The 25,008-nt window shown below is 38.2% G+C and overlaps 1 protein-coding gene across 1 annotated transcript in view; it reads right to left on the bottom strand.

The window, feature by feature from the left end:
* Positions 1-25,008, bottom strand: part of LOC131672542 (major facilitator superfamily domain-containing protein 6) — a 671,294-nt gene that overhangs the window by 246,039 nt on the left and 400,247 nt on the right. The window contains exons 5-6 of the mRNA XM_058949841.1: positions 22,163-22,388; positions 21,962-22,099 (exon numbers count right to left, since the gene is read on the bottom strand). Of these exons, the coding sequence (XP_058805824.1) occupies positions 21,962-22,099; positions 22,163-22,388 (364 nt within the window). The remainder of the gene's footprint in view (positions 1-21,961; positions 22,100-22,162; positions 22,389-25,008) is intronic.

Raw genomic sequence — 25,008 nt, forward strand, 5'->3', positions numbered from 1 at the left:
GCAAAGAAATAAGAGTAAAAGTTAAATACATAAGGATAAATTTCATGTTCAATGAAGAATCTATTACATTTGGAAGTCGTTTAGAAAGTAATCGCAATACGTTCAGTCGTGATTTCAATTTTGAAAAAGCTTTAAATATTACTTTTGTTTTAACCATGCTTGTGTTCATTGTATCACTATCATTATTTCTTCATATTTGAATAAGAGACCTTTCTTATTGCCATCGATCATATGAAATCTAATTTGGACAATATTGCCTCTGTTTTCAGTAATATTTAATTTGTATCATCTTTCTATGATCTTCGCCTTTATTGATTTGTATTGAGGTTTTTTGAAAAAATCTTTTAAATATGGCTGATTTTACCCCAACAGAGATAGTTGATATGATTTGGATTTTAGGAGAATGTAGAGGTAATTACCGTGAAGCGTCAAGGTTGTATCGAATTCGATACCCACAAAGGCGCCATCCTGATCACCGTACCATTCATCGTCTTGAAGAAAGAGCTCGACAAGGGCATCTACGAAGAAGTCGACCAAGACATGAGTATGATGATAGAGATGCTAGGGTTTTGGTTGTCTTAGGATTGGTTCACCTAAATCCTCATATCAGCAGCCGACAAATAGAGAGAGAAACAGGAATACCTCAGAGAACCGTTATTAGAATTTTAAGAAGTAATAGATATCATCCGTATCATATTACCTTAACGCAAGCATTAAACGCTAATGATATGAGAAACAGAGTAAATTTCTGTCGGTTGGCTCTACAGATGATTTTGCAGGATCCGAATTTTTTTAATTATGTCCTTTTTTCTGATGAAGCTACGTTTCATAGTACTGGCCAATTGAATCGTCACAACAGTCATTATTGGTCTGATCAGAATCCTCACTGGTACAGACCAGTCGATAATCAACATCGTTGGAGTGTAAATGTATGGTGTGGAATAGTTAATGGTCATCTCATCGGGCCATTCTTTTTTGAAGAAAACGTCAACGGCAATGCTATTTTAGAACTTTTAAGGGATCATCTCCGACTTTTACTTGAAGACGTAGATCTTGAGACTAGACGTCGAATGTGGATACAACTGGATGGTGCAGGACCGCATTTCGCTTTAATTGTACGAGAGTTTTTAAATAGAAATTTCCAACAAAGGTGGATTGGAAGAGGTGGTCCAGTTGCTTGGCCTGCACGATCACCGGACTTAACTTCCCCAGATTTCTTCCTTTGGGGATACTTAAAAAATACTGTGTTCGCCGAAGCGCCCACAACAAGGGAGAATATGATAGAAAGGATTAGAGTTGCATGTAGACAAATCTCTAGAGATATCTTACTGCGCACTATTGAAAGCTTCGAACAGAGGCTCAGGCAATGCATCGACGTAAATGGTAATAATTTCGAGCAAAACCGATAGGAAATAAGTTTATTCTAGTTTCATCACGAATTGTGAGAGGCAAGGGGACTCACATTAATAAAGCACCCCAAATCGTGAGAGGCAAGGGGATTCACGTTAATAAAGCACCCCGAATCGTGAGAGGCAAGGGGACTCATGTTAATAAAGCACCCCAGAGGGAACATAATCCTATTACGTCCACGTCGTTGTTCCTGGGTAGTGCTAAAGATAGGAAGTTTATGATCTTAAACATCAGCATCGTTAGTACATGGCCAGTCCCTTATTCTTTGGAAGTTTATTTAACAACGGTCATATGCGATAAAAGCTTCGCCTCGAAATGTAACAAAAATAAGAGAATTTTCAAGAATTTGACCTTTGCTTCACATTGAGAATAGAAGTACGACAAAGGTCTTCGATGCTCGTTAAACCTTTTGATGTTTGAAAGCGGCTTCAATTTCTTAAGTAAAAACTGAAATATTGTTTATGTTCTTATGAAAAAAAACTAAATAGATACTTGAACGTAAAATTTCCCGCTCTTTCTGATCCTGAGATCAGAAATAGGGGTTTCCATTAAAAAAATAGAAATGACCTTGAGAAAACCGTCAAGGTCAAGCTCAAGGTCAATTTCAAAGTCACCCCTAGATGTCCCCCTTGAACCCCTACAACTTTGGTCTGAAACATTTTTGCGTAATTTGCTTGTTTCAAAAGTTATTAGACTGGGGAAATTAAAATGACTCACCCTGTATATATATATATATATATATATATATATATATATATATATATATATATATATATATATATAAGAATAAACTAAGGAACAACTGGAGAACCAGCGAATCTACCTGAGAAATAGAGAACCAACCTGAGAAATAGAGAACCAACCTGAGATACGTATCTGTTACGTGCCAGATTTGATGTCTCTTCAAAACGGGCACGTGTTAGACCGTTTTTAGCTCCGAGTGGTCCTGACTCGGGCGGACTAGACCTTCAGTACGGTACCCCGACCGTGTCACCGAATGGATCGCGTCTTTACCGATAATATCCGAAGTTCATCCTTGCGAGGGGGCAGGCGGCAGTAATCGGGAAGGAAAAAGGGAGGGGGCTTCGCCGGTTTACTTAAATGAACACCGGTACGTTAGATAGGTTTATATATATATATATATTTTAATACGTCGGATAACACTTCTAGTAATAATATTGCGCTACTATGTGGTTCGCGATTTATTAAATAAGTATTTTAATTTGCGCGGTCAGTGGTGTTTACTCACTTGGTCCCGGTACGCAATCACGTGAATTCACCGAAAGGGGAACCTTGATTATGCTTAGTAGTATTAGAGCGAAGAGAGAAGGAGAGATAATAAAAAAAACAATAAGGAAGAGATTTCAGCTTATCGAAAATAGAGCCCAAAAGTACTCACTCTGTCGTCTAGGTCCAAAATATTGTTCGGTTTGTGATATGTCCAATATATTCTTTTTCTTTTTATCTGATCAGATCAACTGGTCCAATATATTTTTATCCGATAGTGTACCAACACGCAACAAAATGATAATTCCTATGATTTTCGTGGTTTTATGTATTTTTATCCAATAGTGTACCAACACGCAATAAAATAACAATTCCTATGATTTCGTTTACACGAAATTATTAAAACAATTGAATTCGACACTTAATCGCAACTTGAACAATTATATTCTCAAAACTCTTTAGTAGGAAAATGCAGGCTTCTTGGTTGAGCGCTCGCTCCTAACTAACTGAATTCTACTGCTCTGCTTTCGCTGGTTTATTTTATAGCCTTTGTCCCGAGCATACCGTCTCTCTCTCGCACATATACTTTAAACGTTTACGCTTTTCGTATCGGCTCGTCTTACCTAGCTAAGCACGCTGACCGAAGCATGCCGTCGCAGCATGCTGGCGCAGCGTGAATCAGCCTCTGCCGCACGTTCCCACCGAGTCGCGCACACGAATACTGCTGATTATACTATGTCCGAACGGAAATCTCGGGTCCGAAATATTATTTGACAAAATAAAAAATAATACAATGAAGCGTCACGTAACATCCCTCCCCCCTTAGAATCGTTGCCGTCCTCGGCAATGTATCAAGAGCCACAGGGTCTGCAATGGGTCAGTAAGGAATAAATTAGTGACTAAATTAGTATGTATAAAGGTCCTTTATTCCTAGTCCATTAGTACAATCGATGATAGCGTATAAAGAAGGGGGGGGTGTACATGTATTTAATAAGGGAATAACCTGGTCCTAGATTGTTATCCGTGCTAAATCATCCGAGATGGCCTGCGCCGTGTTGTTGGTCCTTGCTGCTGATTCTGTAGGCCCAGCGAGGTCGATTAATGTCTGTTCTTTTGCTTTACTAACATAATCAAAATTCCTAATACTACAGCCCTTTAGGTGCTGGTCCCATTCTCTTAATTCTATGGACCTGCCGCAGAAGTAGTGTTTTCTTAAGTTACTTCCAATCTGCATATCGCAGAGTAACACGTGCTTGCCACGTTCGTTAGAGGTAATCCAGTGGCCGCAGAGATCGTGCTTTTCGTAGAGGTCCAACATGTTTTCGCCGTATTTTACGATCCTGGGGCGAATAAGTCTGGCTTTTAAATACTGGCCAAGCTTATTCGCGACCACCCTTTCTGCGTCGGAGGTATGGATAAATGCGGCAAACCCCATTAAACCGTTTCCATTCCGCATCGGGACGTACTTTATGTAATCCATAGGGCCAAACTTTAGTAAGGCCTTATTTGCCATTACTTCGGTCCAATTATAGGGTAATAAGAAGTGAATCCTATTTAGGCGATTGTGTTTAGGACCAAGGTTTTTTGGTTGGGGGACCAGGGCGGCACTACTCACGCCGGTGTTTTGCCCATCCTCGTCATCAGATAAGTCTGGTTCATTGGCGGCTTCCGAGAGGTCGTTGCTGTCAAATATTACCTTCTCAAGATGATAATAGGTCGGTAAGTCCTCTTCCAGTCCCAGAATTTCCTTGGAAAACGGTTTCCGATTGTTGAATAACTGCTCGATTACCTCCAGAGCATGAATGGGGTCCGCAAAGTAAAAGATTGTGCATCCTATGCTTTCCCTGAATTTCTCGGGAATCGCCATGTCAATCATCTTTTCTAAGGGTCCATATTGGCAAGCGAGCCACATTGCTTCCGCTTTCCTGTTCGGGTCCATGTATATCATTGTAAGTCCATAGTTTTCGTTAAGCATTGGCTCAACGTCATATCTGAGCCGTGGGTCCATGTTAAAGATCTCTGTAAATTTTAAGTATGGTCCTTTAGAGAGATAAATGATAAAATGTAGATAAATCGGAAGTGGGATGTACTACGAGAAGCGTTAAACGGGGTTTTACAATTAGTTCAGGGGTAGTATCTACAAACATGCAATTATTCAAGGTATTATTTAATCGTCGGCGCGCGTATAACTAACATTAACAAAAGTGGCAAAGATGATCACACTTAGTTTGAAAGAATTTCCTTTAAGCTACAAAATATTCATTTTTTTTTTTTTTTTTTTTTTTTTTTAGATAGATTTATATTTTAGTGTAATCAGCTTTCTCCCTTTTGCCCCATTTTATACATAAGTTTCTAAATATTCTCGCTCTTGGTCAATGTTTGTGTTTATTTCATCTTCAGTTGGAGTATCAGCTTGGTCATTTCACGTGCTTGGATTCAGGATCAATTGTGGTATTGTTCGTGTTTATAACTATAAGGTTTGACGATGGTCTTCTAACTTCTGATTTTGGATAACGTTCGTTAGCCTTTTTCTCCCTTATCCTTTTCTGATGCTGCCACGTGCAAGTCTTGTCATGGTCTGCGTAAATCGTAAGCTCTATTTGTTCGTCGCATAACCAGTGGTGTTTGGTTTCGTAGTCCTGAGTCCAACGTCGTTTCTGTAATTGCGCGAATTCTGCGCCATATATCGGGTCACAACTTTTTACTGCTCTGTGCATGAAACTCCTGAACTGGTCCGATCAGTTCCAATCTGTATAGAAGTCCATTTAATGGCAGGTGGTTAGGGTAAAGAATTTTTATACTTTTAGGGTCCTGTACCGTATTATTGATTACTTCACTCATGTCGTGTTTTCTTCTCCTTTTTTTTCTGAAACAGATCGTGATTTGGTCATATAAATATGTTAATAGTCATTAAGTTAATTCTGCGATTTGGGTTTGCAGTGCAAGGGTATTGTCGTGTCGCTTTTGGGGGTTAGGTTTCGGTGTAGATGATGCTTTTGATTTTGTTTCGTTTTGGTCCAATGAATTGTCGCTTAACGTATGAACAATAGATTGTCTTGGTTCATCCGTCCGTTTAGAATTCTTCCTAGTCCTAGTCATTTTTAGACTTTGGAAAATCGATGTGGTTCTTGCTATAGAGTCTCGGTTAGGTTTACGAGCGTCGGGTGATTTGTGAGTTTTGGTGCTATGCGAGGTCCATGTGCAGTTAGTGCACCATCTATACGTAAGTGCAATTAGTAACATTATCATAATAATATTGATACTTAGTCCTCCGTAGATCAGTCCGGATTGATAGGTAGTAATTTTATTGTGTTGACTTATAGTTTCTGCTTTCTCCATAATATCATTTAAGGCTTTTTCCTGGCTAGTCCACATTCCAGATTGCGGGGCCCATTTTTCTAATTTTATATCTGAATCGAATAAGTGATGTACGGTAGGGTATAGAGTCGTTAAGTTGAGGTTCAAATCTGGTTTATATAGATAAATGTTCGTGTCATTCCTTTTTGCTTCTGTTAACAGAGTCGCGTCACTCGAGTATCCAATACAGCCTGGGGCGATTTTGAGTATCCCTAGCCCTTGTATGTGGATCATCTGGTCCATTCGGTCCGGACAAGCGATTCGTATAGTGTCCAGTTGATGAGCAGAGAAAATCCACGATCCGTCCATCGAAATATAATTCCATTGTGTCGTTTCCTGACTTTTCAGTACTATATCACAATGGTACAATTCATGGGCGGATGGTTGTATTAGCATTCCTAATTCACAGTTCTTATGCAGATTAACATCTAGAAGGGGTCCTTTTACTGAGCATACAAAGGTGTAGTGAGTTCGAGTGCAATCTAATAGAGATTGATGGTCCATTTGCATATACTGTTTTTGATCTGAGCTCAAGGCTAAGTAAGGGTAATTATATTTTATGTATGCTGACCCTTTTTTAGAGATCGATAATTGTGGTACTAATATAGAATGCAATCTATATAAATTATAGTAATCTCTGTCCACAAGGGGCAAGTGCACTACTATATATGTCCTTCCTTCGCGATGCGATGCATCGATTTTCGAAATTCTAACTATTTCTTCCACTCTGAGATGCTCCGTTGGAATGGGAAAATCAAGGTCCGTTACAGTATGTTTGATATCATTAACTATTTGGTGCAGCACATCAGTGTTTATTAAATCTGGGTGCACTTTTCCTTCTTTTAATGCGCGGAGAATTTCTAGGAATCTTTCTGAACCTTTAATGAAATAATCTAATCTAGATTCCAACATTCTTCCAAAAGATTGTACAGAGATCATATATTCTAAGCGTGCGTTTTCATTTTCTAATTTTTCAAATTTTTGCTGCATCTGGGTTCTAAGCTGGAAGATTTTGTCACCATGTATGTCTATCATTTTGAATAATTTGTTTATTCCCGTGGTAATAATGTGTGTCCTTTTGTTAAAGAGGTTGATTAACGATTTCTGGTCTTGGTATAATTGATCGATGTTCGCGTCTATTTTATTCGTTTCGTCCACAGTTACCAATCCAAACAAACTGTGGCTTAAACTTCCTATCCCTCCAAATGGTATTAGTCTTTTGTTCCTGATGCTTCCGGGCCCCCGAACCCTGGGTGGCTGGATGTTTCCCATGTTTCCAATTGATTCAGTAATTTCCGTTTGTAGCTGTTGAAGCGTGAGCTCTTTTATATCCAAAATATCTTTATTTAACAGGTTGTTACACGTAATTCCTTCTAGGTGTTTGATGCAATTCCCAAGTAATATATGAAAGTCATGTATTATGGTGGTCCTTGCCAAGAAGTACTTCGTATCAACCGTAAGATATACTTTCCAATCTGCTCTTTTTATTTTTATGGGGTCCAATCTTTCATAATATAATCCTGGGTTTTGGCTCAAATTTTCTATCGTGTAAGCTTGGGGGTCCGTAACAGATAATGCGAGTAAAGAGCATAGGAGAAGAAGGATAAAGTTTTACATGTTGGAAAGGAAGAACTTTTTTTTTCTGTAAGGTACGAGATAGTAAGTGTAGATTTATGGCCTTAAAAGGTAGAATTTAAATAGCATATAGTCAATGCTTCAATTTTAGCTTATCCACGTGCTTGCGTACTTTCTTTCCATTCGGAAATTCTAATAAAATATTTTTTCGATTTAAAATTTCGATGATTTTCAAAGGTCGTTTGTAGTAACTATCGGCTTTTCCTATTCGCGGTTCGTTTAGGACCCATGCATAGTCTCCTACCTTCCCCTTGAACGCGTTAGAATGTCTGTCATACCGCCCTTTTGATTTGATTTTCTCACGTATTTGATTTTCGCCGGCCGCTATCTTTAATTCGGTAAGACGTAAAACAAGATCTTTCAAATATTGGTTATACGTTCGTAATTTTTCTTCTCGCGGTATTTTCATCGGGAACCTAGCAATTCGTCCATATACTAATTCGAACGGGGTATAACCGGTCGCTTTATGAATACTAGTATTATATGTGAAAACCGCGAACGGTGTCAAACGGTCCCAATCGTCAAAGCGCTCAGAATATATACGTATAAAGTCTATCAAGGGTGCATGGCTCCTTTCTAGTGACCCATTGGTCTGAGGCCTATAACCGGAAGTGGTTAAATGATGGATTTTGAATAGGTGTAGAAGTGATTCTACAATTTCTGACAGGAAACTGGTACCTCGATCTGACAATATTGCTCTAGGGGCACCGAATTGGCATATTAGGTGTCTGGCTAGCGCGTCAGCAATAGTGGTTACTTTAAGGTCCTTTATCGGTACTACAATTAAGTATTTAGTCAAATTACATTGCATCGTTAGCAGGTGAGAGTTTCCACCAGAGGTGGTCCGGAGCTTTCCTACAGTATCAATTGACACTTTATCAAACGCCTCTATCGGCGTATCTGTAATTAACATTGGCTCTTTTGTTTTGTGCCGGTCAATTTTTTTCTCGAGGCATTTCGGGCACCTTCTGACGTAATCCAGCACATCATTGTGTAGTCCAGCCCAATGATACCGGGCCCTTATCTTTTGATAAGTTTGATTGACTCCCTTATGCCCTCCAATAAGACTATCATGTAGAGTTCGGATAATCTCTTTTCTTTCGTCCTCTGGGGGTATAATGGATTTACCGTAGCAAATTGTAACCTTTACAGGACTGTTTTCGAATATTCTTATTAATATTTCGGTTAATAGTCCGGGCCCTAAATCATCAGAATAATCTCCTCTCCAAGCTATACGAAAACTGTTCAGTTTTTTCTGCAGGAGCAATTTTTTTAAGTTTATTAACCCTATTTTAATGGCTTCTATACTAGTGGAGTCGTGGTACTTGTCCTTAACGACGATTGAGAAGATGTATTTATTTTTGTACTCGGTCGTTAGAATCTGTCCAATTTTTGGCTTTTGATTCTTCATGTTCCGTAAGTCTATCGCTCCAATTTCCTCTAATAGCTTGGAGACAGAGGTTTTATTGTCACAATTCCGTGAAATAAAATGAACAATGTTATCCCTCTTATAAGTCAAACACTGTTGGCTCGTGCTGACATTATTTTGAAGAATATAATTCGCGGGTCCCAACGTTTGGTCACCGCTAGTACCCTCGCTACTAGAAGTCGGATTTCGATAATTTTTGGGTCTTTTATATTGATTTAATGGTCCCAAGGGTGGGGGTACCATGAGAAACAATTAATCCTCTACGGGTGCTTGTGAAAAATGTAATTCTACCGGCGTTTCATCTTTCGTAGCCGATTCCTCAGTGATAGCGTTTAGTCCCTTGAATTTCACTACAGGGCGTCGCCCCTGAGTCATGGGCGTACTTTTGACAGTTGGTGCTCCTACCTTTATGCTCGGAGTCACTGAAATTTCTCTATGACGCGCCACTTCCGTCATGTCGTCACGGTTCTCTCTGTTGATTTCGCTTGAATACTCTGCGTGTTGCCTCTGGTTTTCACGTGACGCGTCATTTTCATCGCTATCACTACTCTGTTCAATTTGAGAGGCAACGACCCTTTGAGATTTTTTTAATTTTTTTTAATTAATTTCACCAATTTTTTAATTCATTCAGCCATTTCTTCATTAGTCTCATTTTCGTCGTCGTATGGGTCGAATTCCCATAGTGTTTCATGTATTTCCGGAAACGGTTCATCACCGTCTGAAAAATAGGAAGGCATCTCTATGGTTTTGTTATCTTGGGCTAGACCCAAATCGTCCCAAAAGTACGATACGTTGTCCAAGCTTCTATGTCGGCGTTGACTGGCTTCGAATTTCTCTGCCGATGTCCAGACTTCGTCTGCTACCAGACTGGTCCTTGGCCCCTTCTCTAAACCGTCGTGGTCCCCTCGATCTACGCTGTTTGCGTTTTCCTCGGAGGTTTCATCCTCAGTTTCCTCAGAACTCGCGCTAGTTTGGGGTCCAGTGATCGGTATTTCAATTGACTCTTCGGTTGTTTCAGATAGAACTCCCTCAGTCGTCGTACCGCTAGCCTTATTTGTCTTCGGACCCTTCATTTCAGATTCTTGATCCTCACTCGCTTCTATTTCCGTTTCTTTACCTCTTCTTAGTCCGCTATATCGCGGGTCCTCTATGGGAGGCCGGTTGTCTGTACTGTCATGAGCTTCTTTCGCGTCCCTATCCTCTACACCAGTAGAGGATATCATAGAACGTCTCGAGGAACTGGGCCGTAGTTTGCTCATATCCGCCTCAGAGTCCGACATAATCGAGCTTTGAATCTCTCGGTCCAATCGATTTAAAATTTCTTGCACGCGCCAATGTAATTTAGGACGGGCCGACTTTTGTTTCTCGTCCTCATTCGCATTTTCGTTTACAACTATTTCTATTTCGGAAGTATTTGCCACGGACTCATAGTTTTGGTTGGTCAGTTGTTTTCTCTGTTGGATCTCCTCGGTGGGTTCTGTACTTGACTCGTCTCTGGGAAGTTCCGCTTCGTAATTCTTTAGCTCTTGGACTCTTTTCGATCACATCTTTTCTTTATCGGCTGGCGCCCAGGTTTTCTCGTGTATTTCAGTATCGATAGCATTTGGGCCAGCATTCTTAGTATCTTTCGAGGTTGTAGGCACAGGCCTTTTACTTCTGGTTCTTTCTGCTACGGTGCTATGATCCAGCTGCGGTCTTCCTTTATTCGTTTTGGCCCCTACTGGCCTGCCTTTTGGTCTAGGCTCGCTGGATATGGTGTGCGCTCTTCTTCGTATCGCTACCGGTTGTTCTGGATCTTCTTCGGTCTGTTCTTTAGTGACTTCCCTTTTACTCACTTTATTTCTCAGCATCATTACTTGAATTTTCGGTATGTTTTCATTCAGTTCCTTCTCTTTTTGTTCCTTTTCATCCAAGTATTCTTGTAAATTTACCGGGTTCCTTGACAGTGCATCGGCATTACAATTCAATTTTCCCGCCTTATACTTAAAGGTGTATTGGTAATCCGTGAACTTGAACATCCATCTCATAAGGCGTTGTCCAGGGTCCTTGCGCGTATGCATATAGTTCAAAGGTTCATGGTCACAGACTAGTGTGAATTTGTTGCATAAGAGATATGGCCGGAACTGATTCATCGCGTATAAAACTGAGATACACTCTTTCTCAGTAGTCGTATAGTTTCTTTCGGGTTTACTTAGCAGTCTCGACAAATAAGCTACAGGCCTATCGACTCCATCTTCTTCTTGTGAAAGTACCGCTCCAATCGCGTAATCTGAGGCGTCTGTAGTTAGCGTAAATGGTTTATTGAAGTCCGGAAATGTTAGGATCGGAGCTACACATAGGAGTTTTTTTAGCTTTTCAAAGGCTTCTTCCTGTGCAGGTCCCCAATCATATTCTTGTCCCTTTTTGGTAAGATCACTGAGGGGTTTGGCAATTTTCGAATAATCCTGAATAAATCGCCTATAGTATCCGGACAGTCCTAGAAAAGACCTAACACTTCTCACTCCTTTTGGCCTTGGGAACTTCATTACAGCTTCGACTAATTTAGGGTCTGGCTCGACTCCTCGACCACTTACAATATGCCCAAGGAATTTTACTTCCCTACAAAGGAAATTCACCTTGTCGGGCTGTAGGACTAGTCCCGCATCCGATAGTCTCTCAAAAAGTTTACTAACCTTCACTTCGTGTTCATGAAGGTTCTTAGCATAAACTATTACGTCGTCTAGGTACACTAGCATCTCTACATTTAGGAGCCCGCGCAGCAATACATTCATCATTCTCTGGAATGTTGCCGGCGCGTTCATTAATCCTTCCGGCATCCTTTTATATTGGAAGTGCCCATCAAACGACGAAAATGCTGTCTTGGGCCTGTCTTCTTTTCTTAAGGGTATTTGTTGAAATCCATTCGCAAGGTCAAATGTTGAAAAATAAAGGGATCCCCCTAGTTGATCTAATATATCCCCTATATTCGGTAAAGGGTAAGCGTCACCGACAGTTTTTTTATTCAGTTCTCGGAAATCGATGACCATTCTCCACCTCGGGGTTCCATCACTTGCCGGGCTTTTAGGTACTATCCAAAGTGGCGAGTTATATGGTGAATTCGATTCCTCTATTATTCCGTCTTCCAATCGTTTTCTTAACGTTTGAGAAATAAATTGTCTATGAACAGGAGGGTGCCTATACTGTTTGGTATTTACGGGAATTCTATTTTCAAGATGAATTTCGTGTTCTATTAAGTCCGTGTAGGGCAATGGTTCTCCGGGTAGTAGGAATACGTGTGGGTACCTTTTTAGTAATCGCTGAACGCTTTGGAGCTCGCTTGGACTAAGATGTCCGGTCCTGATCAATTGTAAGAGGTTCTCTCCCCTCTTCTTATATTGGTCATTGATCTGCTTGGCAACTTTAGATTCCGAAACACCTTCGTCGTCAGAGCTGGAAAACTGCGATTTAAACTGCTCGAATGGCAAAATTTCTCTCGGGTCCACTTCAATGGTAACTTCCTCGTCATCGTGTGTATTAATTGCCATGATTTTACAGGTATTATTTGCATTTGCGACTATTCCCTCTCCAAGAAATACCTTTTCGTCCTTCACGTCAATCCTGGGCAGGTAGCCTTCTGTCAACTCGGTTTCGATCAAGTTAATTTGAATAATTTGACGAGATCTTGGTCCTATTGTGTATCTGACCGTACCCTGATTGACCTCGTTCCTCACTCGTCCGGGCTTAAAGTTACTAATCCCTTCGTTTGCAAGTTGCTCTATCGCATAATCCAGGTCCGAATCAGTTTCAAGTTCTGATATTTCATCGTCTTTCGGTACTATGCGCATAGCTTTGATAAGATTGTCTTGTAAGTGCTCCATAGGCACATTAGTAGGTAGAAATGGTATCGGATTCATTAAATCACTGTTTATCATTAGGGTTCCATTATAATACGATATAACTGCACTCGTGTCTATTAAATAGTCCCTTCCTAGCATGCCATCTTCTTCAATGGGGAAATTATTCCACACTATATGGAATTTAGCAGGCTCGCCATTTATTGTTAGTAATACAGTGCCAAGAGTCGGAACAGTGTGTGCAGTTATCCCGCTCAGCGTAGTCGACTCTCTTGGGTCGAACCTCGTAGTCCAATGTAAAGCATTAAATTTTATAAGATTTACAGCCGATCCATTATCGACCATAAATACGGTCTCGGGTATTCGAAATCTTACTCTCGTAGGCGCATGGATTTTATTATCTCTTGCGCTAGGTCCCTGATCTGCGGCAACTGCGACGACTGACTCGGAAGCAACGTCTCCGAATTTTTCAGTATCGTCATCACTTTCGCTGGCGGTACTCCCGGCTTCTCCGCTTCCGGCGTCTGTCGAACTTCTGTTATCAGAGTTTTCGTCTGTTGCTGCCGATAATTCTGAGCCGGGGATGTCTGAGATGGGCCCGCCGCAGTCACTCCAAAGCGAGCCCCATCGGAGTTTAAATTACCAGGATTTCCTCCAAAGTGTTGATACGGTGGGTTCGGTCTCAACTCATTGAATCTCTGTTGTTGGTCGTAGGCAATTGCCCCGTATCTTCGTCCCGTAGGGTTTTGATACATGTCCGTATCAGGATTGTACAATCGTCCTGGGTGACTGCCGTTATCTTGAAAATTTTTATTCCGCTGGCGTCCCCTCCAATTTCTAAACATAATCTGCCTCTGCCCCTGGGACTGATTTTCCTGTTGTCGAGCATGGCTTTCCTGGTTCTGATTCTGGTATTGTTGTCGTTGATTATTCCGATAAAATCGTCCCTTCTGTCGTTGGATAAGAAATTGTTGCACTTCCGCGGGTACCTCTTGCCATTCCTCGTAGTATGGTTCCTCAGCTTCAACTTGCTGATCCTGAATATACCCAACATTAAATCCACGGTTAATCGACAGCCACTTACCCATACTAAGGTCCTCATTTTTTGGCTTGTTCTTATTTCTAGTCTCTATGCGAAGGGCTTCCTTGGAAGCCTCTTCAAGAGACTTCGGCTGCTTAATATCGACTAAGTCCTCGATTTCTTTCGGCAGCCCGTCAATGAAGGTTTTAAGTGTGGAATTCTTTATCGGGGTCATCATGACATCACTATAATCAGCTCCAAGTTCTTCCTTCAGCGCGTTCTGTGCGCAGTTTAATAGGATGTTGATACGGTCGTGAAAATCTCCGACCGTGTTCCCATTTTTCATTCGCAAATTATGAATCTTTGAATCATAGTAAGAGAAGTCCTTACACGGGGCAAATCGCTCCTTAAGAATTTTAACTAGTCCCTCGGCTGTATTTACGGTCTTACCGTAAATGCAATCTCTCGCTGGTCCCTTTAATTTCGCTATAATCAAGCGAATAAAATTTGCTTCTTGTGTATCAGCTATAAGTGCCTTTCCGTTGCGGATGTCCTGAATAAAGTCCTTTAGGGGAACATTTTTCCCGTCGAATTCCGTGATTCCTTGCACAATACTTTGCAAAGTAAAACTTGCTGACATATTAGTCAATAACTGGAGGGTTGCCGACTCCATTTCGTTATGGTCTAGGTCCTAGGTCCTATATTTTTCTTCTTTTATTTTATTATTTTAAATTTTATTATTTTAAATTTTTTTATATATTTTTTTTTATTTATTTTATTTATTTTATTAATTAATCAATAATAAATGGATAAAGCTGATAATACAACGATTATAATTTATTCAAATAATCATTGCATTAACAAAATACCAATTATAATTATTGATTAATTATAATTAGCAGTTAATGATTCATTCGAACAACAATCATTAAAAAAACAACATTTATTATCCTCGATCAGCAATGATCCGTTATATTTATTTATAAGTTTCTGTTTTAATAATTAATTTACATTGTTTCATTAGTCAATAAATAAATTATATTAATAAAATATTATTCCTAATAAAGATATTATTCTTATATTAATAAATACTTTTAGTAGCAAAAGTAAACACAAAAATAATTAAGGGAAATTTTAATAGCCGAACGACACGGGACAATGCCAAGGGTCAGTCCCCTATTACAGCAGAAAAAAAAAAGAAATAAAATATTTCGCTGACCCGCATGTCAAAATTATAAACGATCGTCCATAAATCAAGGGAATTTTCTAACCCGCATTTTCACTTTCAAACATTTATAAGCGAAGGATCACGTTGCTAATGCCATTCTGCCAACCAATCACAAAATGTGGGAGTGGATAAGGAGGCCCACCCGGTTTCAGGTGCGAACACTCTGATTACGCTTACGCGATTGAAAACGAAACTCCGACGAATTCCGTGTGAGAAAAAAAAATTTTCCCGCGTCTCCGGCGTGGCTTTAGCTCGCTCAAAAACGAGCGTCCTATTGCCCGTATCGCGTTTCAAGATATGAGAGAGAGGAAAGGGGAAAAAAAAAAATTTAATATTAATAACGATGAAAAAGACGACAGATTAATCAATATGAATTAATATTAATTAATACGCGTCAATATATTAACACTATGTAATACATATAGTATTACATAATTATATATATTGCACACTAATGAATATATTCTAATAAACTATAATACATATATTCTAATTACATTAATACTCATGCTACCCAACATTTAAATAAATTTATATGGTTATTCAACGGCAACTAATCGAAGGCACTAACCACGCTCTGCTACCATTTGTTACGTGCCAGTTTTGATGTCTCTTCAAAACGGGCACGTGTTAGACCGTTTTTAGCTCCGAGTGGTCCTGACTCGGGCGAATTAAACCTTCAGTACGGTACCTCGACCGTGTCAGCGAATGAATCGCGTTTTTGCCGATAATATGCGAGGTTCGTCTGCACGAGCGGTAAGCGAGAGTAATGGAAAAGAAAAGGGGGGGGCTCCCTTGTTTATTAAAATGAACTTACACGGGTACGTTGGATAGATTTATATATATTTTGATACATCAGATAACACGTCTAGTAACAATATCGTGCTACTATCTAGTTCGCGATTTATTAAATAAGTATTTTAATTTGCGCGGTCAGTGGTGTTTACACACTTGGTCCCGGTACGCAATCACGTGGATTCACCGAAAGGGGAACCTTGATTATGCTTAGTAGTATTAGAGCGAAGAGAGAGAGATAATAAAAAAAACAATAAGGAAGAGATTTCAGCTTATCGAAAATAGAGCCCAAAAGTACTCACTCTGTCGTCTAGGTCCAAAATATTGTTCGGTTTGTGATATGTCCAATATATTCTTTTTCTTTGTATCTGATCAGATCAACTGGTCCAATATATTTTTATCCGATAGTGTACCAACACGCAACAAAATGATAATTCCTATGATTTTCGTGGTTTTATGTATTTTTATCCAATAGTGTACCAACACGCAATAAAATAATAATTCCTATGATTTCGTTTACACGAAATTATTAAAACACTTGAATTCGACACTTAATCGCAACTTGAACAATTATATTCTCAAAACTCTTTAGTAGGAAAATGCAGGCTTCTTGGTTGAGCGCTCGCTCCTAACTAACTGAATTTTACTGCTCTGCTTTCGCTGGTTTACTTTATAGCCTTTGTCCCGAGCATACCGTCTCTCTCTCGCACATATACTTTAAACGTTTACGCTTTTCGTATCGGCTCGTCTTACCTAGCTAAGCACGCTGACCGAAGCATGCCGTCGCAGCATGCTGGCGCAGCGTGAATCAGCCTCTGCCGCACGTTTCCACCGAGTCGCGCACACGAATACTGCTGATTATACTATGTCCGAACGGAAATCTCGGGTCCGAAATATTATTTGACAAAATAAAAATTAATACAATGAAGCGTCACGTAACAGTATCATATAAGTCATAAAATAAAATTTACGCAAATGTGGTAGATTGAGAAAATGTGTGTGTGAGAGAGAAAGAGAAAATTAATTTTAATGTAGTTTTTTTAGTTTTAATGTTTAACTAGAATGTGAGAGAATGAAATAGATTGAGTAGTATTATTGTGCTGTCCTGCTTAACAATATTTTATTAAATATTCTATGAATAAATATTGCATTATTGTTATATTACTTTTCAGCGATAGGAAAATATAGGACTTACACTTGGAGAACACCTATCTGGTGGATATTTAGTCGATATAAATAATATTCAATGATTGGAATGGATAACCACTTACCGATGCTCGTATTTCCAAGGTTTATATTAATTTATACACTAATTTTATGTAACAAATTTTATTACTTATAATATGTTCAAATTTCGTTGCTCTACATTGAATAATATATTGTTTGATTAAAAAATGAACAATTATGATGAATTTTATTTTAGAATTTTCACATAATTATATTCATTGGACAAATCGAATAATTGAGCGTATTATTGTTGTCTGCAATAATCACGTAGTAGAAGATATAATGAATTGTATAATTGCAAAGCCACCAAACAATTAAACGAATATGATAGATCTCATGAGTGTTTATGTCGAATTTAATTACGGAGTAAAGTTAGTTTCAACTAAAATGAAATCACTCATATAATATAGAAATACTTCTTTCAATATTGCCTAAATTTAATTTAATCAATTACAATTGACATAAGAAAATGAATTTTAAAAGGAAAATTACTATACCTTTATGTTGTAAAAAAATATAATTATATTAATCGTATAAATGTAAATTGTATTAACTGACATTATTGAATCTATTAAAATGATAATATCCAGTTAGTTTATTTTAAATAGGACTCTTTATTTGATTTGATAAAATGTTGTAGAAAAATGAATGTCGCTAACGATATTTTTGTTACTGAATAATTTTCAGGTGATATATGATAGGAATTGTCAGGTAATTTCGATTAACTATTCATATAACTACAATATATATTTTACATTTAGCAATATTCTTTCATAGGAATTTTTCATCAAGTTGTTCATGTATATTTTTATTTATTAAAAATTATGAACAACTCATTTTGTATAGTATTTACATTACTATTAACTACAAATATTACGTACATTTTTTATAATTAACACTAATTGTATTTTTCATGAAAATTACATTGGAGCGAGAATGTTATAATCAGTCACTGGTTAAAGGAACACTACTTTAGTGGAGCTTCTTCAAGTACAATAAGTTGAATTATTGTATCAAATTCAAGACAAGCAGCTGAAAGTTATTAAATTGAGCGGTAAATATCATATTTAAACTAATAGAATAAATTTCAATTTTTTACTCACTAATCCTCATAAAATATTTATTGTAGTTTTTATTTGAACATCGCCGAATTCGCAATATAACGTATCGTTAATCAACTTGGTTTCATGAATTTACCGAAAAACGTTCGTTTTGTTTCAACAGACATTCAGAGTAATTTATGGTTTAAATATACATATTAAATTTAAATTAAAAGTTTAAGATTCATAATTTTTTTTCCGCAATTTATTTATAATGTTACTATCTATTTTGTTATATAAAAAATATAAATAATATGAAACTATAGGTACTTATCTAATCGAGTTGTTATTCAATAGTTATATAATTTAAATAATAAAACATAGCTTTATATTAGTAAACAAATTTATTTCATTGACTAGTCCAAGTTAATTTATTGTTGTTATTATTTTTATTAATTTTTCGTAACTATGCACATTTGCTTTTAAGAAATTTTCATTTAAAACCTCTAGTTTTTTCATGAATGCACATCACGATAGCAAATTAAAACAAAAAGTATAACAAATCTGTCTTGTAAAATTAATTTTTTTTATTAATGAAACATCGAAAAATCATTGCGATAAATAAACGTAAATGTAAAGCATTACTTTGAAATATAATAATATATTATATTCAATATATAATAATATATTATATTCAATATATAATAATATATTATATATAATATATAATAATATATTATATATTGTAACGAGTAGGCTCGTTAAGGGGTAGATGAGCGGAATTTGAAATAGCGCGCCATGCGCAAAAGACCCGCGCAGCGAGAAAGAGAGAGAGAGATAGCTACGACACGCGGGCTCGTGAGAGTACACGTGAGACCGGCAAGCGGATAGCACGCGTTCGAGGTTCCATTGTCTTTCTATCTCTTTTTTTTGTCATTTCGTGTGCGTGAAGAAATCGAGTAAGGTGTAACAATTATCGCGAAGAGGAAGTGTGGTGATTGAGGTTGGTGTCCAGCGGCGGCTATCGCGTCAAAGTGATCGGATTGGGAGACACCATCCGAGCAAGGGAATCCGGCTCGTCGCGAATCGTCGCCCACAGTAAACAAGGATTAAACCATAGTTCGCCTGACTTCGACGATCTTGGGCGACGACCTTCGCGAGATTAAACTTGGATTATAAGGCGAAGCTGTCTGCAGCAGCGTTCGCTCGCGTAAGTCCACCTAGATATTGTAATATTTGCGTGCGGAAGACTGTGCGGGCTGCGCGCCGACCGAAATCGTATCACCCGTCTCTCTCTCGCGCGTACGTTTAAGGAGACCATGCGCCGCGAATCGCTCGGTCAATGCGAAATGCGCGCTAGTGTGTAAACAAATAACGAATAAAATCCGCTCTGATTGTATTGAGTAAGACGGCGAATTTATTCGACAATACCAGATTTTCTCTACGTTCCCTTCTCCTTCGCAACGTTTTCTGAGAATCTACAACCATCTCCCTTCTTTGTTGTTTCGTGCTTTCGCGCTCGTTTTCAGGCTGAGCGTCCAGCACAGAGCTAGCCAAAAGAGGGAAATAGCTGTGACAGAAATCTTGTTAGCGGACGACGATTCATCTACGAAGAAATCAACAACCGTTACAATATAATATATAATAATATACTATATATAATATATAATAATATATTATATAAATTAATTGATGTTATTGAAGCACTAATTGTATCAACAATTTTGTTACATTGATTTAATATCGACGTTTTTCTCATGTTAAGATGTATCTGCATTTAAAAGATAATGCTTTTGTTATTATTAAATAAACCATTGATTTATATATATATATATTGCAACGATTACCGAAAATCGTAAGACTCGCGCGAGGTTAACGAGCGGCTAAGCGAGAGGAGCCGCGTTCGGTTCGCGAGAGAGAGAGAGCGCGTAAGGGGCAATGACCGGGAGGGGAGGCTCCGACCGGCAGTATGACTGTGCCACTCAGTCAGTTCGTGCCGATCTAACCTCCGTTTTCCCGAGCCGTTCAAGTTTCGTGTGTTTGCCATTGACATTGAGAACTTGAGTGCGTGGGTGTGCTAATAGCAACAACTGCAGTAGCAGCAACAGCAGCGGCAGCAATAGCAACAACATCAGTAGCAGCAACAACAACAGCGACAACAGTTACGAGGCGGCACAGCGAGCATCGTAGCGGCGTCTAGCAACTTGTTGTTCGGATACGGTCGGCCACCGTATCCTCATCGATATCGCGGTAGGTGCACCTTCTTCCCATTGTTAATCGTTGTTATCACTTGCGTGCGAATCCGCGCGGCGAGCGCGAAGAATTTGTTTGTTGCGCGCGAGCAGGTAGTTCGCGGTAATCGCGTTTTTTTCTCTCTCTCTCAAACAGCGTGTCTTGTCATTCACGCGAGCGTGCGAAAGTCTCTCGGCAAAACTCCCGTGTAGTTAAATTGCATCAATAAAGTGCATGTTGATCGTTACTTTCGAGTTAAATAGTCGTTATTTAGTCTTTCCTTTGTCCGGAGGTCGCCCCAGTGTTTATTTTCAGGGGATTCGAATTCGCCGGTTGCGTAGCACGAATCGTGCGATTATCGATAGACGCGAGTCGACGACTTAGGTTCCAGCGGCGGCCGCACGAGCGCTACTAGCAAGGGGCGACAGCGCCGCCAAGCGGTGAGTTGGGGGAACCCAACTCGGAACAGCGAAGAGACTCTGCGCAGGCGCACTCCGAGGCAAGGTAGGTTACTGTGCTTTGAGCACATAGATAACAAGGCTTCGTCTAGTTATAATAAGGGCAATTTTAGAGATTATAGGCTAGGCGACAGCCTGTTACAATATATAATTACTTCTTATTCCTAATATTAATATTTCCTTTAGTAATGTTATTTTCAATTCGTATATATTTTTTGTAGTCTAAAATATATTAAAGTAAAAATTATATTGTTATATTATAGCTTAAAACTACTTTTTAAGTTTTAATTGCAATCAAAACATTACATTTTATAGTTATAATAATGACAAATTAGAATTTTAATATTACTATGTGAAAACAAATGTAAAATTTCGAATTGAAAAAGTGCTATAGTATTTTTCTTATTGGTTCTATCATTATACATGCAAAATACATTTAAATATTTAAATTTAGCCCATTCTGTTGTATTTTATTTTTTACTTAACAAAAATTAAAATGCAAAAGCTTGCATTTGACATGAGTATATAATGTTAATGACTGGGATGGTGGAACGAGCGGAATAGGAAAGAGCTCTTTGGTGTACGCACTGAAATTAGCTGCACACTCGGAGCTCAGGGCCCTTTTTTTCTCGAGGTAAACTATCGAAACTCCACACTGGTTGGAATGTATAAGGAATGAATGATTCAGACTGTTTTATACATTTAAAAACTATAGCAAACTTCAGGTGCATTATAGCACGCGAAGATAACATTTTTTGGACCTAAAACCTATGCAGGTATTATTTTTAGATCATATAAAAGCCATTTTCATCTGGTCTAAATTAAGTAACATAAAAAATCATTAACGTCCAGGCTGTTTTATTTTTTTATATTTTATCTATTCCGAAGAGAATATAGAATACAAAATATGAAGAAGGGAATCTCTGTCTATAATTTAGAAATCTTTGGTAAATTTAACTTTAGTGGTTATATTTATATTCGTACAGGATTTCATTGCAGTGTGGTATACATAATTCACATATATGCATTAGCTTCTACAATTTTGTAACAATCTATCAACTATACTCACTTTTCCTTCTAGAGATTGCGGCTTAGAACTCGTAGTATCTACTAATGAATTTTGTAAACTTGGAAGATTCAATTGTTGAGATAATTGATTTTGTAACTGTTCTTCTTTTGTTAATTCTGTCGAAACTTTCTTTACTTCCTAAATTAATTTATACATAGTCAAAAGTTTTTAAAAATAAGTTTTAAAAAAGTCGATACTTACTGGTTCCAAGACAATCGGATCATATTTAAAATTAATTTGAGTTGCCGTAATTAGGGCAGCCCCCATCAAAACACTAAATATTGCAAAACAAATAGTATAATTTTTTTCTTTCGGATCAGGGCCACAAGGATGATCTGGAAATGCAGTACTGTGATCTAATGCTATTCCAACAAAAAACATGGCTAGACCCCATCCTAGACTTCCAAACATTCTCTGATGACCATATCTGTAAAAGAATCAGTCTATCAAGATTTTTAAACATATCAACTGTTTATAAATGAGAAAAGGTTATAATATCAAGTTTTCGAGGCAGAATTGATGCAAAAAAATGTACCATTAGCTTTATCTTACAGTCGAACCTACGGTACTGCACCCTTCGGCACTGCATTGCCCGAGTCACTGCGCGCCTCTATACCCTAGAAACTGCACGCTGCACAGTACCATTACTAGTAGCCCACTCACCGCGGGGGCCCTCTTAACTTTTTTATTAAAATTAAAAAAAGTAATTTTAATTGAATTATTTTAATGCCGACAAAATCCAATATTGTTCTATTTAATAAAAAAATTATCCTGCTTAATTAAACAACTACGAACAATTGCGCGAAAATTTTTTTGGGCCTCTTTTAGTGCTACATATGCCCGTACCTGGCCCAGCGCTGTGATTGGCTACCGCCAGCATGCAGTGCCTTGGGTCGGCTACTCCCGAAAGCGTGCAGTGTCGTAGGTTCGACTGTAATTTATACCGCCGAAAACTGCTTTTTTGGAATTAGTACTTGTGCTCCCCAAGATATTAAGAAAAAAACGATTTTCACAGTCTACTTCGACAATTTCAATTACTTGTCTATCACGACGCGAAAAATTTCTCTTGTCAGCGGAAAAATCGTGGAAATTGATGGTAAAATATTATGAATGTCTTCTTAATGTACCATCTGCAAAGTGAAAAAAATTAATTTATAGAATCTACGATCCTGCCAGAAAAATGCTGGATTTTCATAAAAAAATTTTAATAAATTACTTTATTTCAATTTGTATCATACAAAATTTGCAAAATTTTCTTTTCGTATTCTTCCTATTTACCAAGAAAAATAACATTTTTGTAGAACAGTCTGATACATGTAAGTGCTGTTAGCGCATATGCGGTAGAAAATTATGATTCTAGCGTAAAAGTATTTGAAAATTTTTATTCTGGCGCAAAAATACTAAAATTATGCGGGAAAAAAAGTAAGCGATTTGAAACTAATTATATCAGTGGAAAACAATTATTTTGCACTTTGTATCCATCTGAAAAGCGGATAAAAGTCAGAAAACGAACCTTTTAAAAATCTATTCTTTTGGCCAGACAATGTTGCAGTTCCAAAGAAAAAACAACTGTATCTGGTAATTTATATCAAATTAAAAAAAATTTTAAATTGTACCCTCCTGTGATGATAAATAAATCAATTTTTCCTGGTAGTATAAGAATTTAAATTATAACAAGATTTATCCTGTTACGTTTCTCTCTCCATATTATTATTACCACTTATAATTAAATATGTTTACCTAGTGTCACAGAAGCAGTAGACGATAATAAGGTAAGAGAAAGAGCAACTTCATGCGCGAGCCACGGAGAGACACTCGGTTATGGATGAGTGATGCGCGTATGAGCGAGTGTCGCGTGCCACGCAAGAAGCGAAAGAGGGAGAGCCGGCAGCAGGAATTAGCTCATGGCTTTCGTCCGGTATGCATGTATTCACGCGCTCTGTAGCTTTGGTCGTTTCCTTAAACTCAGCCCTTCTGATAAATCATCCTGCGCTGCTAGTTATGTGTGCGCGACCTTGCCGAAACCCTCGCGTAGAGGAATGTAGGAATTGTGTGTGCGAGAGAGTAACATTCATGCGTGTACTTTTATATCGGTGCGATAAGACAAGGCCACTGCCTATTAATTATTGCACCAGCTACAAGGCTTTGGCTCGTGACGAGTAAACGTCACTGTATAACGGTTATCCATGTACAAGGGCCCGGCTATCATTTGTAAGTACTTTTTTGTTCTAGCTCTTTCATGCTTGTTTCCTTCTCTCTTTGTCGCTTCACTGTATTTCGTTTATGTTTACTATAAATTTTTTTCTTTACGTACAAACACTGTTTTTTATTCACGTCTGATTGTTTTCCCCTTTTCCCTGCGAACTTGTACGCGCTCATCATAATAATTTATATGTAAGATGTAATTACTGTAGCGAAATGCACGACACTCTTCGCGGGCCTGCTTTTACCGTAATTCCCGATGATCGCGCAAGTCTTTGAATGGTTTATGTACGCCCGCAACGAGCTGCTTATCTTTTCTCTCATTTTCATAAGTCTCCCAGGCTATTTCAAGCGAGCTAAATAGAAGTTGGCAAAAAGAAGCCGATACCAAACAATGGTATGCATGATTCTCGGCACAAGTAGTAGTATATCAATGAGAAAAAGAATCTTTGCAGGTACTGGCCATTCACTATCAAAATAGCGCTGGATTGCAGGTCAATCTAGCCAAATTACAAAAAGAAAAAGAAAGTATAAATTTACTCAACAAAGAACTGCAAGAGCAGTTGAAAATGGTAGTGACCACGACTCATTAACAAGATTCAGAAGAAGCTCGTCAAGAAGCTATCCGGAATAAAATTGTATAGTTTGCAGGTACATTCGAGCTAAATTATTACAATGTATCGAACCACTTTATCACTCGGCCCTATGGTTTACTTCGCAAACTCGCTCACTCCCGTAAGCTCGTACTGGAGAATAGGAGGCTTGTCTAGTGCAACACCAGTGTCGACGATACAGCAAGGATCAAAGGGTATTGTCTACGGCTAATCAAGTGACTGGCACAAATG

This window comes from Phymastichus coffea, unplaced genomic scaffold, assembly GCF_024137745.1.
Source record: "Phymastichus coffea isolate CEN01 unplaced genomic scaffold, Cenicafe_Pcof_1.1 PCOF00012, whole genome shotgun sequence".
Taxonomy (NCBI): domain Eukaryota; kingdom Metazoa; phylum Arthropoda; class Insecta; order Hymenoptera; family Eulophidae; genus Phymastichus; species Phymastichus coffea.